The 17,038-nt window shown below is 39.0% G+C and overlaps 1 protein-coding gene across 3 annotated transcripts in view; it reads right to left on the bottom strand.

Moving 5' to 3' along the window:
- Nucleotides 1-3,878: 3,878 nt before the first annotated feature.
- Nucleotides 3,879-17,038, bottom strand: part of METTL25 (methyltransferase like 25) — an 88,269-nt gene continuing 75,109 nt past the window's right edge. For 2 of the 3 annotated variants that reach the window (XM_048936541.1, XM_048936552.1), the window contains one exon: nt 3,879-11,176. In XM_048936541.1, the coding sequence (XP_048792498.1) occupies nt 11,144-11,176 (33 nt within the window). In that variant the 3' untranslated portion in view covers nt 3,879-11,143. The remainder of the gene's footprint in view (nt 11,177-17,038) is intronic. The other variant, XR_007375269.1, reaches the window with a different exon arrangement.

Raw genomic sequence — 17,038 nt, 5'->3', positions numbered from 1 at the left:
CTTGCATGTCACATTGAGCTTCCCCAGAATGTAAGAGTGGTGAGAAATGAAAGCTAGATAGCAGGGTCACGTGTAAAAATGTACATATGTTGTATTGTAAGAGACTATACTGTTAACTTCTGTGTCTCAAAGCTTGCTGGGGACACAGATGGACTTGTTCAAGTCCCGAGCAAGGATTGTGAAATCCTTTGTTTGAAGGACACAGATGAACAAGTTCAGGCAAGTCCTGGGCAAAGGTTGTGAGATCCTTTGTCTGGGGGAACGCTGATGGACAAGGCCAGGGGCAACGAGAGCGAGATGAACTGCAGCTGAATAGCTGTGAAGTGCTCCTTTGTGTGGGCTTATCTCCGGATGATGGCCATCTCAGGAGGTACTCAATGACTCTTGCTCGAGGCCCATCCTTGTCACGTAGGCAGGGGAACAAGGAGGATAAAAGAGGAACTGAAAACCATGAGGACAGGTTTTCTGGCAACAGATTCCTCATGAAGAACGGGAGGTTTTCTGACAACAGATTCCTCATGAAGAACGCAAGGTTTTCTGACAACAGATTCCTCATGACGAACGCAAGGTTTCTGACAACAGATTCCTCATAAAGAACGGGAGGTTTCTGACAACAGATTCCTCATGACGAACGCAAGGTTTTTCTGACAAGAGATTCCTCCTGAAGAAGAAGAGGGATTCCTGACGATCAGATTCCTCGTGAGGCGACTCCTGCATGCTGCTGAACTCTCCTGAGCCTGCTGCCTGACCGCTGTTGCTGCTTCAAGACTTGGCTTCTCGACTTCTTCGTCTACCTGCCTGCTGCCCAAGGCCTGCCACGCTGCTGCTCCCCGTCTTCTGCTGCGTTCTGCCTGGGACCTTCAAACACCGTGCAACGGGACCGCTGCTGGATCCTGCTGGTGACTATCCCCGCTTTACGCAACTCCTGCTTCTTTTCCACCTTTTCTATCGCCCTCCTTCCCTTCCCCGTCTCCCTGATTAGGTCTTAGTAATAAACTGGATGCAACAACATATGAACCGTTGTTTCTTAATCTCACACCGGGTATACAGATATTAAAGAACCTCATCTCCCTCCTATAAATTGGAGCGAGACATGTATGTATTACAGAGGACTCAAAAAAGCTGTACAATTCCACTGCTGCTTTGTGATTAAGTCAGTCTTTGGGGATCACGAAAATGAAACAGAAACGCTGTTACTGACAAATTAAAATAATTGGAATGAGGTTGTTCAAAAAATATGCAAAAACTATTGTTCTAGGAACAAATTGACCCTTTTTTTAACCACTTGAAGCAGAATGAGTTTGTCTTCTTTCATCTGACCATATTTGCATGTTGCTGTAGGTGTCTCAACTGATAGCATTTTTCTATGCTATAAACTCCAAAAGTGTGTAAGATCTCTATATAGCCAATGTAAAAAATAGCAACAGTAAGTGAATTATTCTGTTAAACTTGGATAGAATTTAGCATTTGAGAGACAAAAGATGAACTGATAAAAAAATGTCTCTTTTTCTGTGCTGAACAGGAGTGGTCATTTATTAAAGCAACGTGTTCAACAGCTCTTGTTGAACTAGCAAGCCTGGCAAAGTTTAGGAAAAGTGTATTTTCTTAAACTCTCACAACACTAGTTAATTTGTTCAAAATATTTCCTGTAAATCACACATAGCTCCTTATCAAAATGATTTCAAAGTGAATGTGTTCTCCTGAGTTTTGTTTAATGTCTAAGTAGAAAATACTTGTAGCCTAGAAGTTAACCACCTTCATCCATGATTTCTGCTAGAAGATAAGAGGTCTTTGTATGCATTTTTTCTGCCATAGAAACTCAGTGATAAAATGTGATGGCAGGGAGGGCAGTTCAGTTGTGTCACAAAAGATAAAAAGGTGTGAAGCATCCTGAAGTCTTTTGAAATCTAGGTTTCCCTTAAATTTCTTTTTAGTATTGCCAGGAGATATTTCCTTACAGAGGTTTTAATGAGGGATTCAGGTGATACTTTGGCATGTACTTTTCAGAGCTCACACTAAATGCAGTGCCTCTTCTCTCGAGTAAAACTGATTGGAAATTATTACAAAAAAAAAAAAAAAAAAACAACCAAAAAACTTCTGGAAACTTCTGCATTCCAGCATTAGAACATTGCTGGCAGGTTTGTTCACTGCCTATAAGGAAAACATGTCATACCACATGCTGGTCCTGAGGATATCCAGGGTTTCTGATGGAAAGATACCTTTTCTCAGCCACAACATACAGGATACTAAAGGGGAACAGGCACCTTCTGAGTATAGTGAGGAGTGTTTGTTTTTTTCTAATGACCTGGCTTCAAAGCACCATGAAGGGACTCAGGTTAATAGGAACAGAGGCCAAAAAGAAAGCTCCAAAGCTACCTAGTCAAGTGTCCATTGGATCTTACATTTCATCCACTTATCCCTGGGTCAGCTTCCTTAACTGTAGCTAGGCACAAGCCTAGGCCTCAGACATGAACTTTTCATGTGTTTACTACTTCAGTTTTCCTGTGGCTTGCCTCAGACCAAAGGAACCACAGAGTCTGAGTAGATTTCAATATGGCACTTTTATCTCCTTTCTAACTGAAAGAAAATGTCATAAAGTGACAGTCATGTTGAAAAATGCAGATGAAGAGAGAATTTTTTTTTAAGTGTAATTTAAGGAAGTATCTCTCTCTCTTCTCATTCTACTCATAGTCTTGACTAGCAATAAATCTACCTTAATAGATCTGAATAAATGCAGACTAAGAGCATGGATTTCACAGACTTCTTCCAAGAGTTTTTGTTTTGATTTTGGCAGAAGTATTTCGTACTGGCAATCAAAGTGAATCAGTGTGGAGAGATGCATTGCAGAGCCTTCAAATTTAGCATAAACATAGCAATTGCCTTTATGACTGTATTCACCTGGATAGGACAAGATTCATGATCTATGTATGTCCTACAATAATGGACACAGAAATCTCACAAATTAATTGACAAGGTTGCAGTGAAAAGATAGGATCAAGATACAGCTGAATAAATCATCACTGTTTATAAATAGGAGAATCTACAGATAAATTAGTCCCTTCCCTGCCTTATGCACTTATTTATTGTTGTCAAGAATAAAGACTTCATTTCTCCCCTGAGGTCTTCTGAACTGTAGGGCATACAAAACTATATTCACACTGTTGCTCACCTTGAGTGGCTAAAATACTTGGAGGTTTGGCTAAGTCACACAGAGGATGTTTTCATTAGGAAAACAAAGTCAGGATGGATCCCAATAATTCTTTGTAAGCAGTAGCCACTAGCAAGGAACACATTCTCATCCAGCCTTGCCCAACAGATTTTCCTTTCTCGCTTCTCTTTCAGTTTTTCCTCAGAGCTCTGCACTAAAGCCTAGTTCGTCTTCAAACTTGACCTTCAACTGACGTGGTATTTCTTATTCTTTTTCCTTGCCCTTCCCTCTCTCTCATTGTAAAAACACAGGCAGACAAACATGACAAACAAGTATATAGATCTGCAATCTGTCCTATGTCTCTCCCTCCTTACCTCACCTTTCCAACTGTAGGCTGTCCAGGACTTGCCCAAAGCAGTTTTCCATTGATTCCTTTTCCAGAGAGGGGGAAAAAAAAAAAAGGAAAAGGAAAAGGTAGCTGTGGAGCCATTTGTTCAGAAGAGGCCATGATCATCCTTCCTGGCAGTACTGACTGCCCTTCAGCACCCAACTTGTTGCTTCAAGTTACAGCTGTAACTTCAGGAATCTAAAACGCACTGTCCTTTCTGTCTGATGGTAATACATTAAAAAATATAGGAAATTGAGTTATTAAAATAAGCCTTATTGTGCCTTTAAGACAAATACATGTCATCTTACACCCCCCGCAAAAAAAAAAAAAAAAAAGCTGATAATGTGATAATTAAGATAAAGGTATTCTAGTTAAAAAGAACCAGAAACCGCTATGTTCTTATCTTATGTAAATGCTACACTGTGCAAATCCTCTCAGGCTTAGTCTGACTTGGCCCGTGTAACATTTCAGCTGTTATATTTCAACTGTAATAATAAGCAAAATGTAATCTTAACAGATCTTATCAAATCACCACAATCCTTCCACACTCAAGGACAAAGTAACTCCTCATCAATGTTTTGTTCTCTGTAAGGGGTTCATTTGGGGTTTGAGACTTTTTCTTTCCTTCCCTTCCCTTTCTGAAGGAACAAGAGGAGTATTTGCTAAAAAAAATAGCCCAGTCTGTGTTCCTAAGAGCCTAAGAACACTGTCTCCTTGTGGATTACAGCTGGCAGCTGTAAGGTGTAAAGTTTTACAATTTACAGTGCTGGGATTTCTTCTTCTTTTTAATCTCTGCTACTCAAAAACCTTTGGTTTTCTTGGCGAGCTGTGAAACTTTAGATTGCTAGTTAAATAGAATGTTCTGCCTGCAAATATTGTAATGGATATACGAACTACAGGGAATGTATAGTAAATGAATGCAGAATGCATTAATATTGTCTAGTGTGGGGATAAAGGTGAAACTATTGGAACATTTTAGCAGCTACAGGAACTGTCATAAGAATGAGGGATCATTTAAGATGTGAATTAATCTTTTTTTCTCTTTATAGAAAAATCTTGTTACTGCTAATACAGATTTATCATGCATTTTTAACAGAATGGATATATTTCACCATTAAAATCTTTAGATTGATTTTAGATGTCTTCAGAAACGAGTTCTATAATCTTTTGAAAGTACTGAGTTTTATCAGAAAGTGTTATTTAATTTCCTGGCACCCCATTGCATTTATCCCATTAGATTCATTATTATTATTATTAGTTCATTATGTTTTACAATAGCAGGACCACATCATCTCCTTCTGTGCTACAATCCTCAGACAAACACTTGGTGAAGACCTTGCTGTAGAGACACAGATTCTCTCAAAAGAGGACCCAGGTTTTCTTCAGTCCAAATAGGGCACTGCACTATTAATTTGTTCAAATTCTTAAGCAGCTGGCTTTGTCTGTTCTTGCTTGGTTTGGCCCCAGGCAAGCCTTCTGGCTTACTGGCAACGTTGCTGGATTGTACCTGTGCCGTATGGGATTTCCTCTGGCTCTGCCTGACCCTAATAAAAGTCCGAAGAGGCAGAGTAGAAATAATAATACCAGAACCCTAAAGCAATTCTGGCTAGAGTGGATGCTTGCCATTTCCCTAAGCCTCATTCATTTCATGTCTCCTTTAGCCTGTCCTATCTCTCTTTAATCCCCATCTAAGAACCATGTCTCCCCTTGTCGACCCTGTCAGCAAACAAACGTGGAGGACAACCTACCACTTAGAGGAGAAAATCTCTGCATGGAGATCCTGTGTGCATAGGGCAGGTATCTGATCAGAGCTTTCCAGTGGAAAAACAGACATGTTCCCCTCCTTTCTCTTTTAGCAGAGGGATCCCACTAGCTAATTTCTGCAAGTCTGAAGTGATTGTTAACAGACTTTGCACTGATCCCAGCTTTACCTTCATTTAAAGGAATGTTTCAGCAGTGTGCAACCTGTGGTTACTAAAATTGCAAACCAAAAACATTGGAGACTGGAGTTCGGAGAGGCTGGAAATAAACAGTGGTCACTGTGTTTTGCATCCTTCTGCTCTGAGCAGATACATAGATACGAAGGAGTCACTATATTTGCTAAAAAACATCACACGCACAAATCTCTCTCTTTTTTTTCTTTTTTTTTCTTCCACGTAAACTAGCCGTGGTTTCAAATCTCAGAGTTAATCTGCATGTCTCTGCAGTCAGTCCCTCAGGGCTCCCAGTGCAGTTCACGTGGTCACTCCCTCTCCTGCAGCCCGGACTGCTGTGCTTCTGCACCAGTATCAAAACACAACATGACCTTAGGACAGAATTTCAGCTGTTGTGTGACATTCCTCATCTTTATGAGATGAAATCACACCTTGACTTCAGTTTAAATTCAGAACTTCTTTCTTCTTATGACGGCTTACATTTAATCAAAATTGGAGCAATTGCATGCAAAGTGCTTCATTTCACAATGTTTCAGAACACATACTGCTTGGACAACATAGCATTAACATTTTCATGGTTATTGCATTTAAATGACTGAATTTCCTCCTCTTTTCCTAGCGAAACATAATAAAGAGTATATCACACGTTATACCTTAACAGCTGGCATAATTTCAAAATCATGAATTATTATACAACGTAACGCTAAAGGAAATAAGACTGCAATTCTAATGATTTAACCTTTCTTTTATACTCCCTGCTCCTTAAAACTGCCAAACTCCTTTTACCTAACTTCAGGGAAAAAAGTTCTTCCTATGCTCAACTTTACTCAAAGTCACTCAAAACTGCTGAGCATATGTCTCAGTCCTTTTAGGTTGTACTGCAAAGAAAGTTTTAATGTTGAAACAATGAACCTGAATGGAGAATCGTAAAGGTTTAGTAAAGACGCACCATCCATCAAAGAATAAGGTTGAAATTACTGTTTCTTTAAGTCACCAAAACTTCCGTTGGCTTCAAAGGAACTCAAGATCCCATACTATTCATTTCATAAATAAACGTACTTTGTTATGATGTGACATAGATCAAAGCATAATATACAACAGAATGTACAAAGGCAAGAATTTTCCCTATGAAGCAGATATTTAAAGTCCTACGATCACCATTGTTTTTAGTCTGAGAACATTAATCTGGGTGGCCCTCCATGGAAACATCTAAACTCTGCTGAGTAAATATATCATGGCATCAGAAATGGTGCACAGTTCAGAATGCAACATACAGGAGAACACATAAGACTTAGAATTATGCTAGCTGGTATAGACTGAATACAGTTTAGTCTCTCCTTCACCAGATGGACATCTGTACTTACCATCATGCTAATCTATATATATTAGTAGTAGTTGTGCTCATCATGGAGCTCAAGCTAAAATGACGAGATTTGGATTTCACTTTATTATTAACAAGCTTTAAAAGGCATAGATCAGTCATTTTGTTGTGGGTTTTTTTGTTGGTTTTTTTTTTTTTTTTTTTTTTTTTTCCCCTTCATTTTCCTCCAGAGGCACTGGATGAATTACAGGAACTAGTATGGGATGATTAGTTAAGCAGGGTTAGTTTTCCAAAAAGCTTCAAATTAACGGCAAGCATCTTGAAATGCTCATTAATTACAAATACTTTAGTGTTTATATTATTTTTCCTGAAGACAGTTATTCCTATGGCAATTATAACGTCCCCCTCCACCATATGCAGCCATTTGCTGTCTAGAACTCCTAAAGTTTTATATCAATTTGAGCCAATGTTATGGGAATTGATACTCAGCCCAGCTCCTGGATGAAGACTTGGAAATTGGTGGACGATGGTGCATGGTGACCCCTACTGCTTCTGTGGTGCTACAGTCATGAAAGGCTCAACAAAGGAGAACGTTACACCAACACTGCATTAACCATGGAAACGTAGACAAAATACTTCTATGAAAATACTAGTTTGTACTGCTGCGGGTCAGTGCCAGACAAATGGGTGAACAGTAAAGCATCTGAGTTTAGGAAAAAGAGTATGTATCAAAGGATGTGTGCCTCTTGCACAGATTTATAATAACACTATATAATTTCTGCTGAAATACTATTTATTCTAACTCCAGATGTTTGGCTGCATCAACTGTTTATGAGGATGAACACTGTGCATATTAATTGAACTGTGCTATCAGTCATTTCATTTCTTGGAATAAAATGTTTATTGTTAGTTTCTAAATTTTAAGTAACGTGATTTAGTATGCAATAAGAAATAGAAACATGCTAGAAAGTATTTTCTCTGTGCAAAACACTACCAGTACTTTAACAGCAACCGACAGACTCTCCATGCAGCCTTCACTGTCACTTAATAATACTACCGCGAAAAGAAAACTGAATCAGTACACAATTTGAATGCCAAGGACCAATACAAAGTCTACCACAAATTAAGGTGATTTTTGACAGATTCATGATCTGTTTTCACATATGCTCTGTTGCAATCATCTGTCTTTTTTAAAGTCCTGAAACAACAGCTGTACTGGAAGATGGGAGTATCCTAGTCAATGTAAACACTGGAACAAGAGACTTTTCTCAGGCTACATTTCATGTTTCTTGTCCAGTCAGGAAAGCTATTTATAGCCTTTCCCAGAAGGTAAGACACCACCCGCTGTTGAGCCAGATTCAGTAGCAGGGACTGTGACATTTGCCTGGGGCCCTTAGAGAAATTCAAGATTAAAAACATATTTTCATGTGTTGTGTCTCTTCCAGGCACGTTTTATGGCATGCAAGGCCTGGACAATGTCATTTGGGGTTGATAGAACCCAAGAAACCAAAAGAATTGGATTAAATTTAGTTGAATGTACAGCATCTCTAAAGAGCTATTAAGCCATGACTGGGACAAGGCTGTTTCCCAATGTTGGTTACAGGCTGCACTGTTTTGCATGAGAAAGGTTTGCTCAGGAGCCCGGGCACTGTGTGTGCCTATGGCATAATCTGCTCTGTGTCAGAGTGACCCAAGGCTGAGAGTATATAAAGACAAAATATCAAGGAATGTACTGTACCCAGATTAATAATAAAAAATAAAGCGGCTCAGGAGAGGATAATGATAATAGCTCTCCTTTAGAGACTCTATGAAGAAATTCTAGTGAAAAAAAAAAAAAAAGTCTTGAGTTTTTTTCAGCACTTCTTTCTGCCCAAAGATTGGTATGCATAGGGTAGATGACACTGTGAAAGGCATGAGAGAAAAAAAAGGCACGTCACACCTCTGCAGAGGTATAACAATGAAGAAACTTCTCAAGATACCATCTGAGCAGCAACTGAAAATGAAAAATGATCAAAAAAACTTGTTTTAGTATAACTGACTATAAACACACGGTATCACAACTAGAGGACAGATTGTTTAACCAGAACACTAAGCAACATACACCTATAATACAAGTATTCCTAGTTAAACCCAATAAACATTTTCTTAAAGAGAATTTCAAGTCAATTTTTAAATAAAATCGCTTTTAAAATTGAAAAGAAACATTGGATTGCAAGATCGCTCCTGTTAAACTTCTCATTCAGACTTTCTCATGCCTGCTACTGTTTAGGCAATGAATATTCATGAACATAAACATGATTCGTAACATCTGTATGCTAGTGGTAGAGTGTTAGCAAGACATTTACACTCCTTTGTTTTGGATATATACATGTATACAAAAAGAGAAACTTTCCCTTGTGATCTTCTCCAGAGATAATTTCACAGTCCAAATCTGGCCTTAAAAATTATAATGCATATCATATGATTCTGCAGAAACAGGAATGGAAGCAGTGTCTCTTAGCCCACAGCCAAACACGTCTACCCTGCCAGAACACAGAAATAAAAGTTTAGTCTGTGAATCCCTTTAGAAGCCTTCAGTCCACTTGAAAAAGAAAATAATAAAAAAATAGACTGCATCTGGTTTGCCTATGCTGAATGCATCTGAGTTTGCCAGTACATATGAAATCCCATCTTCTGAGTTAAAATTCCCTTTCTATATGTCATTTCTTTACTCCATTTGGTCTAGCTGACTTAAATGAAGTTGTGGAGCTTGTCACATGAGGAAGTCAGCTGCGTTATACAATCCCTTTTAAAATCTGGTAGTGAAAGAAGTATAAGTAAGCATTTGTAACCCACATGAGGTCTACTATTTCAGCTTCCCACTGTCTTATTTTTGTAAATCTTAAACTAACTCAAAATTCTAAACTGAAGTCATCAATTTAAATTAGCTTCTATCCTTTTGTGCCAGGCCTCATAATCCATTTACATGCGTACTTTCTTTAAATTAAGCTTATCTAAGAAGGAAGTTCCTTAGGAGAGAAGTCTAATTTAAACCAATTAGACAATAATAGCAAACAAGAGTGGTATAACACATAGTGGTATAACAGATCGTGATGCATTCTGTGACAATCATTTCTAATAAAAACTAATAAAATCCAAGAAATTACCAACTGTGACCTGACAATGGCATCCTTCTGGGAATCTGGTGCCCCACTAAGCATTTTAAGAAGTTTTATCAGCCACGTATTATCCTCCCAAATGCAGGTTTGCACACAGGCCTGAATTCTCATCTGCTGATGAGGTACTTAAACTATTTGCTCAGAACAGCATCCTCAGTGGCTTCAACACTCTTATCTTCTGGTCACTTTGTAATTATGTTCTTCTACATGGCTTGTAGGTAGGAGCGTAACTAATTTTTCCTCTAGCTAACCACTTTTCAGTTGTTATTCTGGGCTATAACAAAAAGCCATTGCAATACCAAGTTACTTAACTGGAAGTTTCAGTCAGAATGAAGTTAAACTGGTCCTGAGCTGCATGTTTAAGGTTCTTACCCCAATATAGAAGTCTTTACATATAGGTCACCCAGCAGATCAAAAGAAGCTCTAATTTGACTACTGGTTTCTAGCAGTTCAATTGCTAACATGAATGAGTCAGTAATTAAAAGGTCAGTCACTCAGGTGGCAATCGTTTCTGATTTAGAAGTGAGAAGAGAATTCACAAATTCAGTCTTTATGAAAACTGGAGTGTATGGAGTATTACAGTATTACAAAATACTGCTGGTAGACACACATTTACAGAGAAGTGAAATATGTTTCATCACTTGCCTGTGTAGAATGAATTATAGTCTGCAACACTCCAGAAGGCTTCTATGAGCGATCTGAAGTTTTACTGCAAAGTGTATGCTGATGAGATAAAAAGCAGTCTGCCTATGGCTGTTTTGTTAGATTTTTTTAAACTGAACTGTGCCTTGAGTTATTGTGGTCTACTATGTGATTCTGCAGTCAGTACATCCAGTAGCCCATCCAGTTTCTTTGGAAGGAAGATTCTTTACTGAGCATTAATCTTTAATTGCTATCTCAAGCATTCCTCTTCTGGGATGAGGGCTTTTGCCAATGTGCTGAAAAATGCCAATATAACATTCTTCTGTCATATACCTATATCTTAATTTTAGGAATTGCCACATTCACAGACTTCTCAGGATGAAAACAGTTTGTCTCATTCTCAGTGTAGATAAGACAGGTAGGTTTGAGTGGAACGTTACTGCTTTTGCTGGTTCTCAGGTGTTGCTGCATATGAAATACAGATTGTTTGTAAGATGTAACTGCATGCTATGAACAGTCAAATGGCTCCAATTATCTTGCCGTGTCCACACTTCAGATTAACTCAGGCCTCCTCTTCCGGAAAGCCTGTAAAAGAAAGATTAATAGCAAATAGGAAGCTTTAGAAAATACAGACATCTGGAAGTAAAGATACCATATTGGTGTAAGCCACAGTGGAATAAAAGATTTGTTTAGTTCAACCTTTAGTCTCTGAAGCCACTCAGTAAGGAAAGAGAGCCAATAATTTAATGGCGCACATTTGTTTATGTAAGGTCTGCTGTGCAGAAGAGCCATCCAACTTAAGTCTGCAAACTCTCCAAAACAGCAGGTGCTGGGTGTGCTGGGCTGTCGGAGCACCCATTTCCTAGGGGTAAATACACATCATCACTCACATCATCCTTAAGCCTCTCCTGTCTGGCTGATGAGCACCTGGCTGAGCCCCAGCCTCTTGCAGCAATGCAGGACAGGGTGGAAACTGGCAGTGCCAATTCCACTGGGATGGCGCACACCCACCCCCAGCTCCTGCCTGACATGAATCCTACAACATAATTCATCTGGATGTGCAGCTGCTGCAATATGGCAATAGCTGGTATAGGTTCCTGCAGAATTTCATGTGTGCACTATGCAATGGTGTCAATATAAAAAGTAGTTTTAAATATTTTGCTGGTGATGTTTACATTGTGCTGATTTTAATTTCCCACTCAGCAGGCTGAAATATTTTCTTCCAGACTGGCTTTCTCCTTAAGCACATAAGTCTGCATTTAATTGAAGCCGATATTAAAATAAAATGGTTTTCTTCCTTAATGTCATTTCATGCAATGCGTTAGTATAGCCAAATATCTTTGTTTGGTAGCAGTGTTAAAAGGCAACAAAACATCCACAAGGATAATGCTTCTTACTCTGATTTGCACACAGTGTTGCACTGTAAGAAGAATCTCCAAACTCATTTGCCACTGTCTGTTCTTGTAGTGAAGAGCAGAGGTTGAGATCAGTATTTTGTAGACTTTAAAATGAAAAGTTTATCTAGTAGATGACTTGGTAACAGAAAGTACATTAGAACATCAGTAAATCACAGTGATGGATGGAGCCCTGTCAGCTACTCAATTTAACTTGTTTTAAAGTTAAATCCAATTTAACTGTGTGTATAAGAGAAGTTTTAGAGACCAACTGTGAATTACCAAATTTTGGTCGTGATTCTGTAGTGAATCACCTCCATTTTCATTCAAATCAATATGAGTAAAGGATATTTAGCTCTTTGCGAACTAAATGATAACATGATTATTCTATGAAGAATGAGCTTTAATTTGCATATAATTTATTTTGAGATTCAGCTCCCCGAACAAACACATCTAAAGAAGTGTCTGTGTTGGACATAGTCATTGTCTTTCAGAATTGATGGAGAGGAATAGACTTTTTCAGAGCTGTGAAATAGATGTGTAGAAATGTCAAGAAGTATTTTCCCCCAAAACATCTATTTCCCTCTACAGAATGATGGTTCTGTATTATCCTATCCTAATTTCATTGGGGATTTATTCTTATACAATGGTCCACAAGATATTTACTTTGACTAATTAGAGTCTTAAGAATTTTACTCCACTTCTAAGAAACTTTCTATAGAAATTCAGTAACCTAAGTAAGTTTTCTAACAGGAGTTATAAGAAATAAATAAATCAGGTTTGTGAAGCAAGAATTTGCAGTTTTATTGTATTTGTCAATTTTTGTGATCTTTTTCTTTCTTGTCAATTTTTATGCTATATGACTGTTCCATAACAGATATAGAAGTTTCAGGGGTTTAATACTCATAAGTCTTTTCAAGAAGACTGAAGACCACCTTTCTTCTTCTCTTTAACTCCTTTGCTTAGGGCATTCAAATATCTGTATATACTCAAAGTAGAAACATTCTACTTCCTAAATCCAATTCAAAGGTGAGGAACAGCTACGCTTTTAGCCATTTCTGCTAAGTACCGTGAGATTACGGGTCTTACGGCCATCTTTATTAAAGAAATAAGAAAGCAACTGTGTGGCTTTATGGTATGACAGATTATCCACAAAAGCTCTTTGCAAGGCATCTTTATAAACTCGAACAAATCACAGCAGTTTTTTTCTTCCTGAGATTAGAATAACCAAAGTTTTCCTTTTACAGAAGCTGTTTGTCTGTCACACAAATAAGCACTGTTTGTATGAAATATTGTGGCCAGGAAGAATCAGTTCCAGTCTCATAGAATTAATTGCAAGTTTATTTATTAAGTTAAATTATAATGTGTATATTCAGTGGGAGGGAGAGGTCAAGACATAAAATTACAATAAGAGAAAGAACGCAATAGAAACAGGTAGTATTGCTTTCTACACCTCCAGCACCTGATCTGTGTACCTAGAACACATGTTTCATTAGTCCCTTTTGTAAGCTGCTCCAAATGCAATGCAAATCACTCCTTAATGATCGCATTGACTAAATGGGAAATGCTTTTGTTGAATTAGCAGCAATTTTCTGCCTGGAAACTTCTAGCAGAATTTAGGAAATTTCCAGAATAAGCATACAAGCAGAACACGGACATATAATCATATTTCCTTTGTTCAGTTTTTTTCCCAGCTGACTTGACATTTTTCCTCTTAAGAACTTAATTAGAAGGAAAAATAAAATTAGATTATCAATAGCAGTTAAATGGTGTCACATCCTAAACAAACTTTATGTTATCAGAGAGAATGAGATTGTTTGTTTGTTTGTTTTAGAATAATATTTTGCTTCAAAGTAGAACAATCAAGAAGGAAATATAACAAGGTTCAAAATATACTGAGACAGACTGCAGAATATTTGCTGTTTTTCACTGAACAATGACCAGTTTCTCAAAAGTGCTGAGACCTTTCCAGTGAATTAAAGCCAAGTATCATGCACACTGAAATGAATGTAAGTATCATAACAGATCCATCATGGTCGCTGTATGTTTCAAACCATGAATGGAACCAATTTAGCAGTTTCAGACAAACTGTAACAACTTCCTTAGGCTTGATGTTCATTGCACATTTCTAGGGTAGTACATGGTTAATTTATAAAATGTCTCTGCCTTAACTGTGTCTTCGAGAACTAGTTCTGGAAGGAAATGTGATACATTTCTATTTTAAATTTCAAGAATCCCCTTGCTTTTTCACTTACAGAAGGGATAGTTCTCATTCTACAGCAAGTAAAAGAGACTGGGCGAGCCAGTCCACAAGGATGCCTTCTCTTCTGGCATCAAGCAGTCAAAAACCTTCTCTTGGAATAAAGTCAAAAGTGCATTGGATAAATCAGATAATTTCATGGTATAAGCAGAATCTCAGTAGAAATTTTGCAGTTAATCTTTGCTGAATAAAAAGTCCGGTTTAATCTCTTTAAACAAAGCCATAGTAAATAAATTCTTTCCCCACCCCCAACTTTTCTCATAGAAGTTCAGCTGGGATTGATGTAAACAAGAAAAAAAAAACACTGAATGGATTTAAAAATTATTTTTAAACTTCATCTTGCTTCATTTCCTTTCCCTTCTGTACATTTCTATTTGCTTAAAGTCTTCCACCATCTCACGAGAGCTATTCTTAAGCTTTATCTTTCCAGAATTGCTTATATCAAATGCTAATTGGCTTAATTAACTACAAGTCATAGCTCCAACAAAAGCATTTCCTATCTAGTCAGTGTGACCATTAAGAAGTGATTTGCATTGCATTTGGAACAGCTTGTGAAAGGGACTAATGAAGCATGTGTTCTAGGCACACAAATCAGGTGCTGGAGGTGTAGGAAGCAATACAAAATCCCTTTGTAAATGCAATTTAAAAGATTTAAACACTAGTTTTCTAAAAAGGACTGAAATAACTTTTTGCAAGGATAAAATAATTAAGAGAAAGAAGAGCACTGTCCTCAAGCAATTTGACAATTACAAAAAGAAGCGCAGTCTTTACTTGTAGTAATTCACGCAAGTGATTCAGCAAGTACCAGGTCAGAAAGATGTTATGTAAGTCATATTTTGAAAACAATTTGGAAGGGCAAGTGCAGCACTGAAGTGTTGCTAATGGCCTGCAGGGACAAATCTGCACAACCACAGAACTCTGCTCTTACAGTCAGTAAAAATGCAGCACCACAGGAACCAAAAAAAGGCACCATTTCAAGTGGAATTTAGGTCACATGTAAGTGCCACGATACAAAAATATAATCCTGCAAATCTCTGAACAGCTGCTAACAGATCTGGGTAGGTAGTCCTGCGTTCAACACAGATTTTCCATCGATATCTGCAGCTCTTATTCTTGGCATGTGCACATGTAGTACACGTTGGCAGGGCTGAGCTACAATGTCTGTGCCTGGTGCTAGACCTAAATCAGGATTCGAGGGTTGGGATTCAGAATCTCTGCCTTGGGCTCCAACACTTGTCTAGAAGATGTTATCTGGGCACATCTGAGATGCCTGCACTCCACAGAGCCCACAGGTGAGATAGGAAACCTGTTTATATTATAGTCACGAGAAAGAAGAGTCTGATTGTCTCCCCCACCTCTTCTCTTTCTGCTGTTTCTTGGCGTTTTCCACAGCCCTGCAGATGTGTGGAAAGCGAGATTGACTTCCTGCTGCTCCCTGTGGGACCGATTGCTCTGGCCGCTCACTTACATTAGAAATGGAGATTGCTGCATCTTCTTCATCTAACTTTGAAGTCAGCCCTTCTCTGGGACTTGACTTCCTAAAGTCCCTCCCACCCTAAATTATCACATGATTATTTCATCTGCTATGCACATTTAAAAAGATGACAGTAGCCCCAGCTAATTTTCTGCAACAAAAACTGTAGACCTATTTTGGGAAGTGTATCCACAAGGAATGAGTTTGTATGAATAAAGAATAAGAACAATAAATCCTCTTTGTGAGATTTTCATGCTGGTGATCTGTAGGTGATTCACTGTGTACCTGGGCGTACAGTTTGCCAGTGAATTTCATTCTGGCACCCCTTAACTTTCTCAGGTAGTGTTTCATCACCCTGAGCTCCTGAACCTGCTCATGAACCAGAAAAGAGCCCTGAAATACAGATGTGGCAGGATTGCCTGTGGGGAAGGGGACTCTCACATCTTTCCCCACTTGCTCTGGTACCAACCAGTGCAGCTCAATTCCCCACAAAGATCAATTATTCAGAAAGCACTTTTCGGTCTTACAGTGGAAAGGTCTGACAGAGTGCTTTTCCACTCCCATCCTATTTCCAGGTGAGCAGAAAAGCATGAATCACGTCCCAGAGCTCAGAGGTTACGTCTCTGGTTAAAAGAGGTCCTTAAAATTTTAATGCATCATCTCTCGTGTTTCCCAGCTGAATGTAAACTGAAAATCAACAACTGAAAAACACGGTAATACAACAGAAAGTCTCAAATTATTTCCCAATTTATCTGCAAGCTATCAGCAATACACAAATAGATTCAAGACCATGTCTGTATTAACAGGCAGCAATAAGAGGATGTAGGTGCAAACTAAACACTTAATGAGGTACCCTTGGTGTGTTTTGGACCATGCCAGCTGTCAACGGGCTCCATGCAGGGTGTAGTGGAGGCTGGAGCCCCTGTGGAACAGGGCCTGGCACCGTGCCCCTTCTCACCCCAGCCAGGAGCATGCAGCAGGGGCTCTGAGGTGGGCCCAGCACCAGGCACTTCCCTGGTGACAGCGAATGGCTGCATCAAGGCCAGGAAGTAGGACCAAGGAAGGGCCCAGCTGCATGGGGCCCATGGCCAGGAAGGGCTGTGAGGAACTGGAGCCCAGCTCTTCTGTGGCCTGGCTGGGGCAGGGGACGGTGGCTCCAGGAGTGATGTGGGATCCTGGGCCCGGGCCAGGCTGGGGAGCCCCAGGGAGCAATCAGGACTCTATGGAACCTTATGCCTTCAGGACCCCAAGGCAGGGCCATTGACCATTCCAAATCGGAAAGGATGGATGAGGCCATCTCCTTCGGTGTATAAGAGAAG

This window comes from Lagopus muta, chromosome 1 (assembly GCF_023343835.1).
Source record: "Lagopus muta isolate bLagMut1 chromosome 1, bLagMut1 primary, whole genome shotgun sequence".
In the NCBI taxonomy this organism is placed as follows: Eukaryota; Metazoa; Chordata; class Aves; order Galliformes; family Phasianidae; genus Lagopus; species Lagopus muta.
Note: the sequence above shows the minus strand (reverse complement) of the source record. Positions and strands in the feature narration are given on the sequence as shown.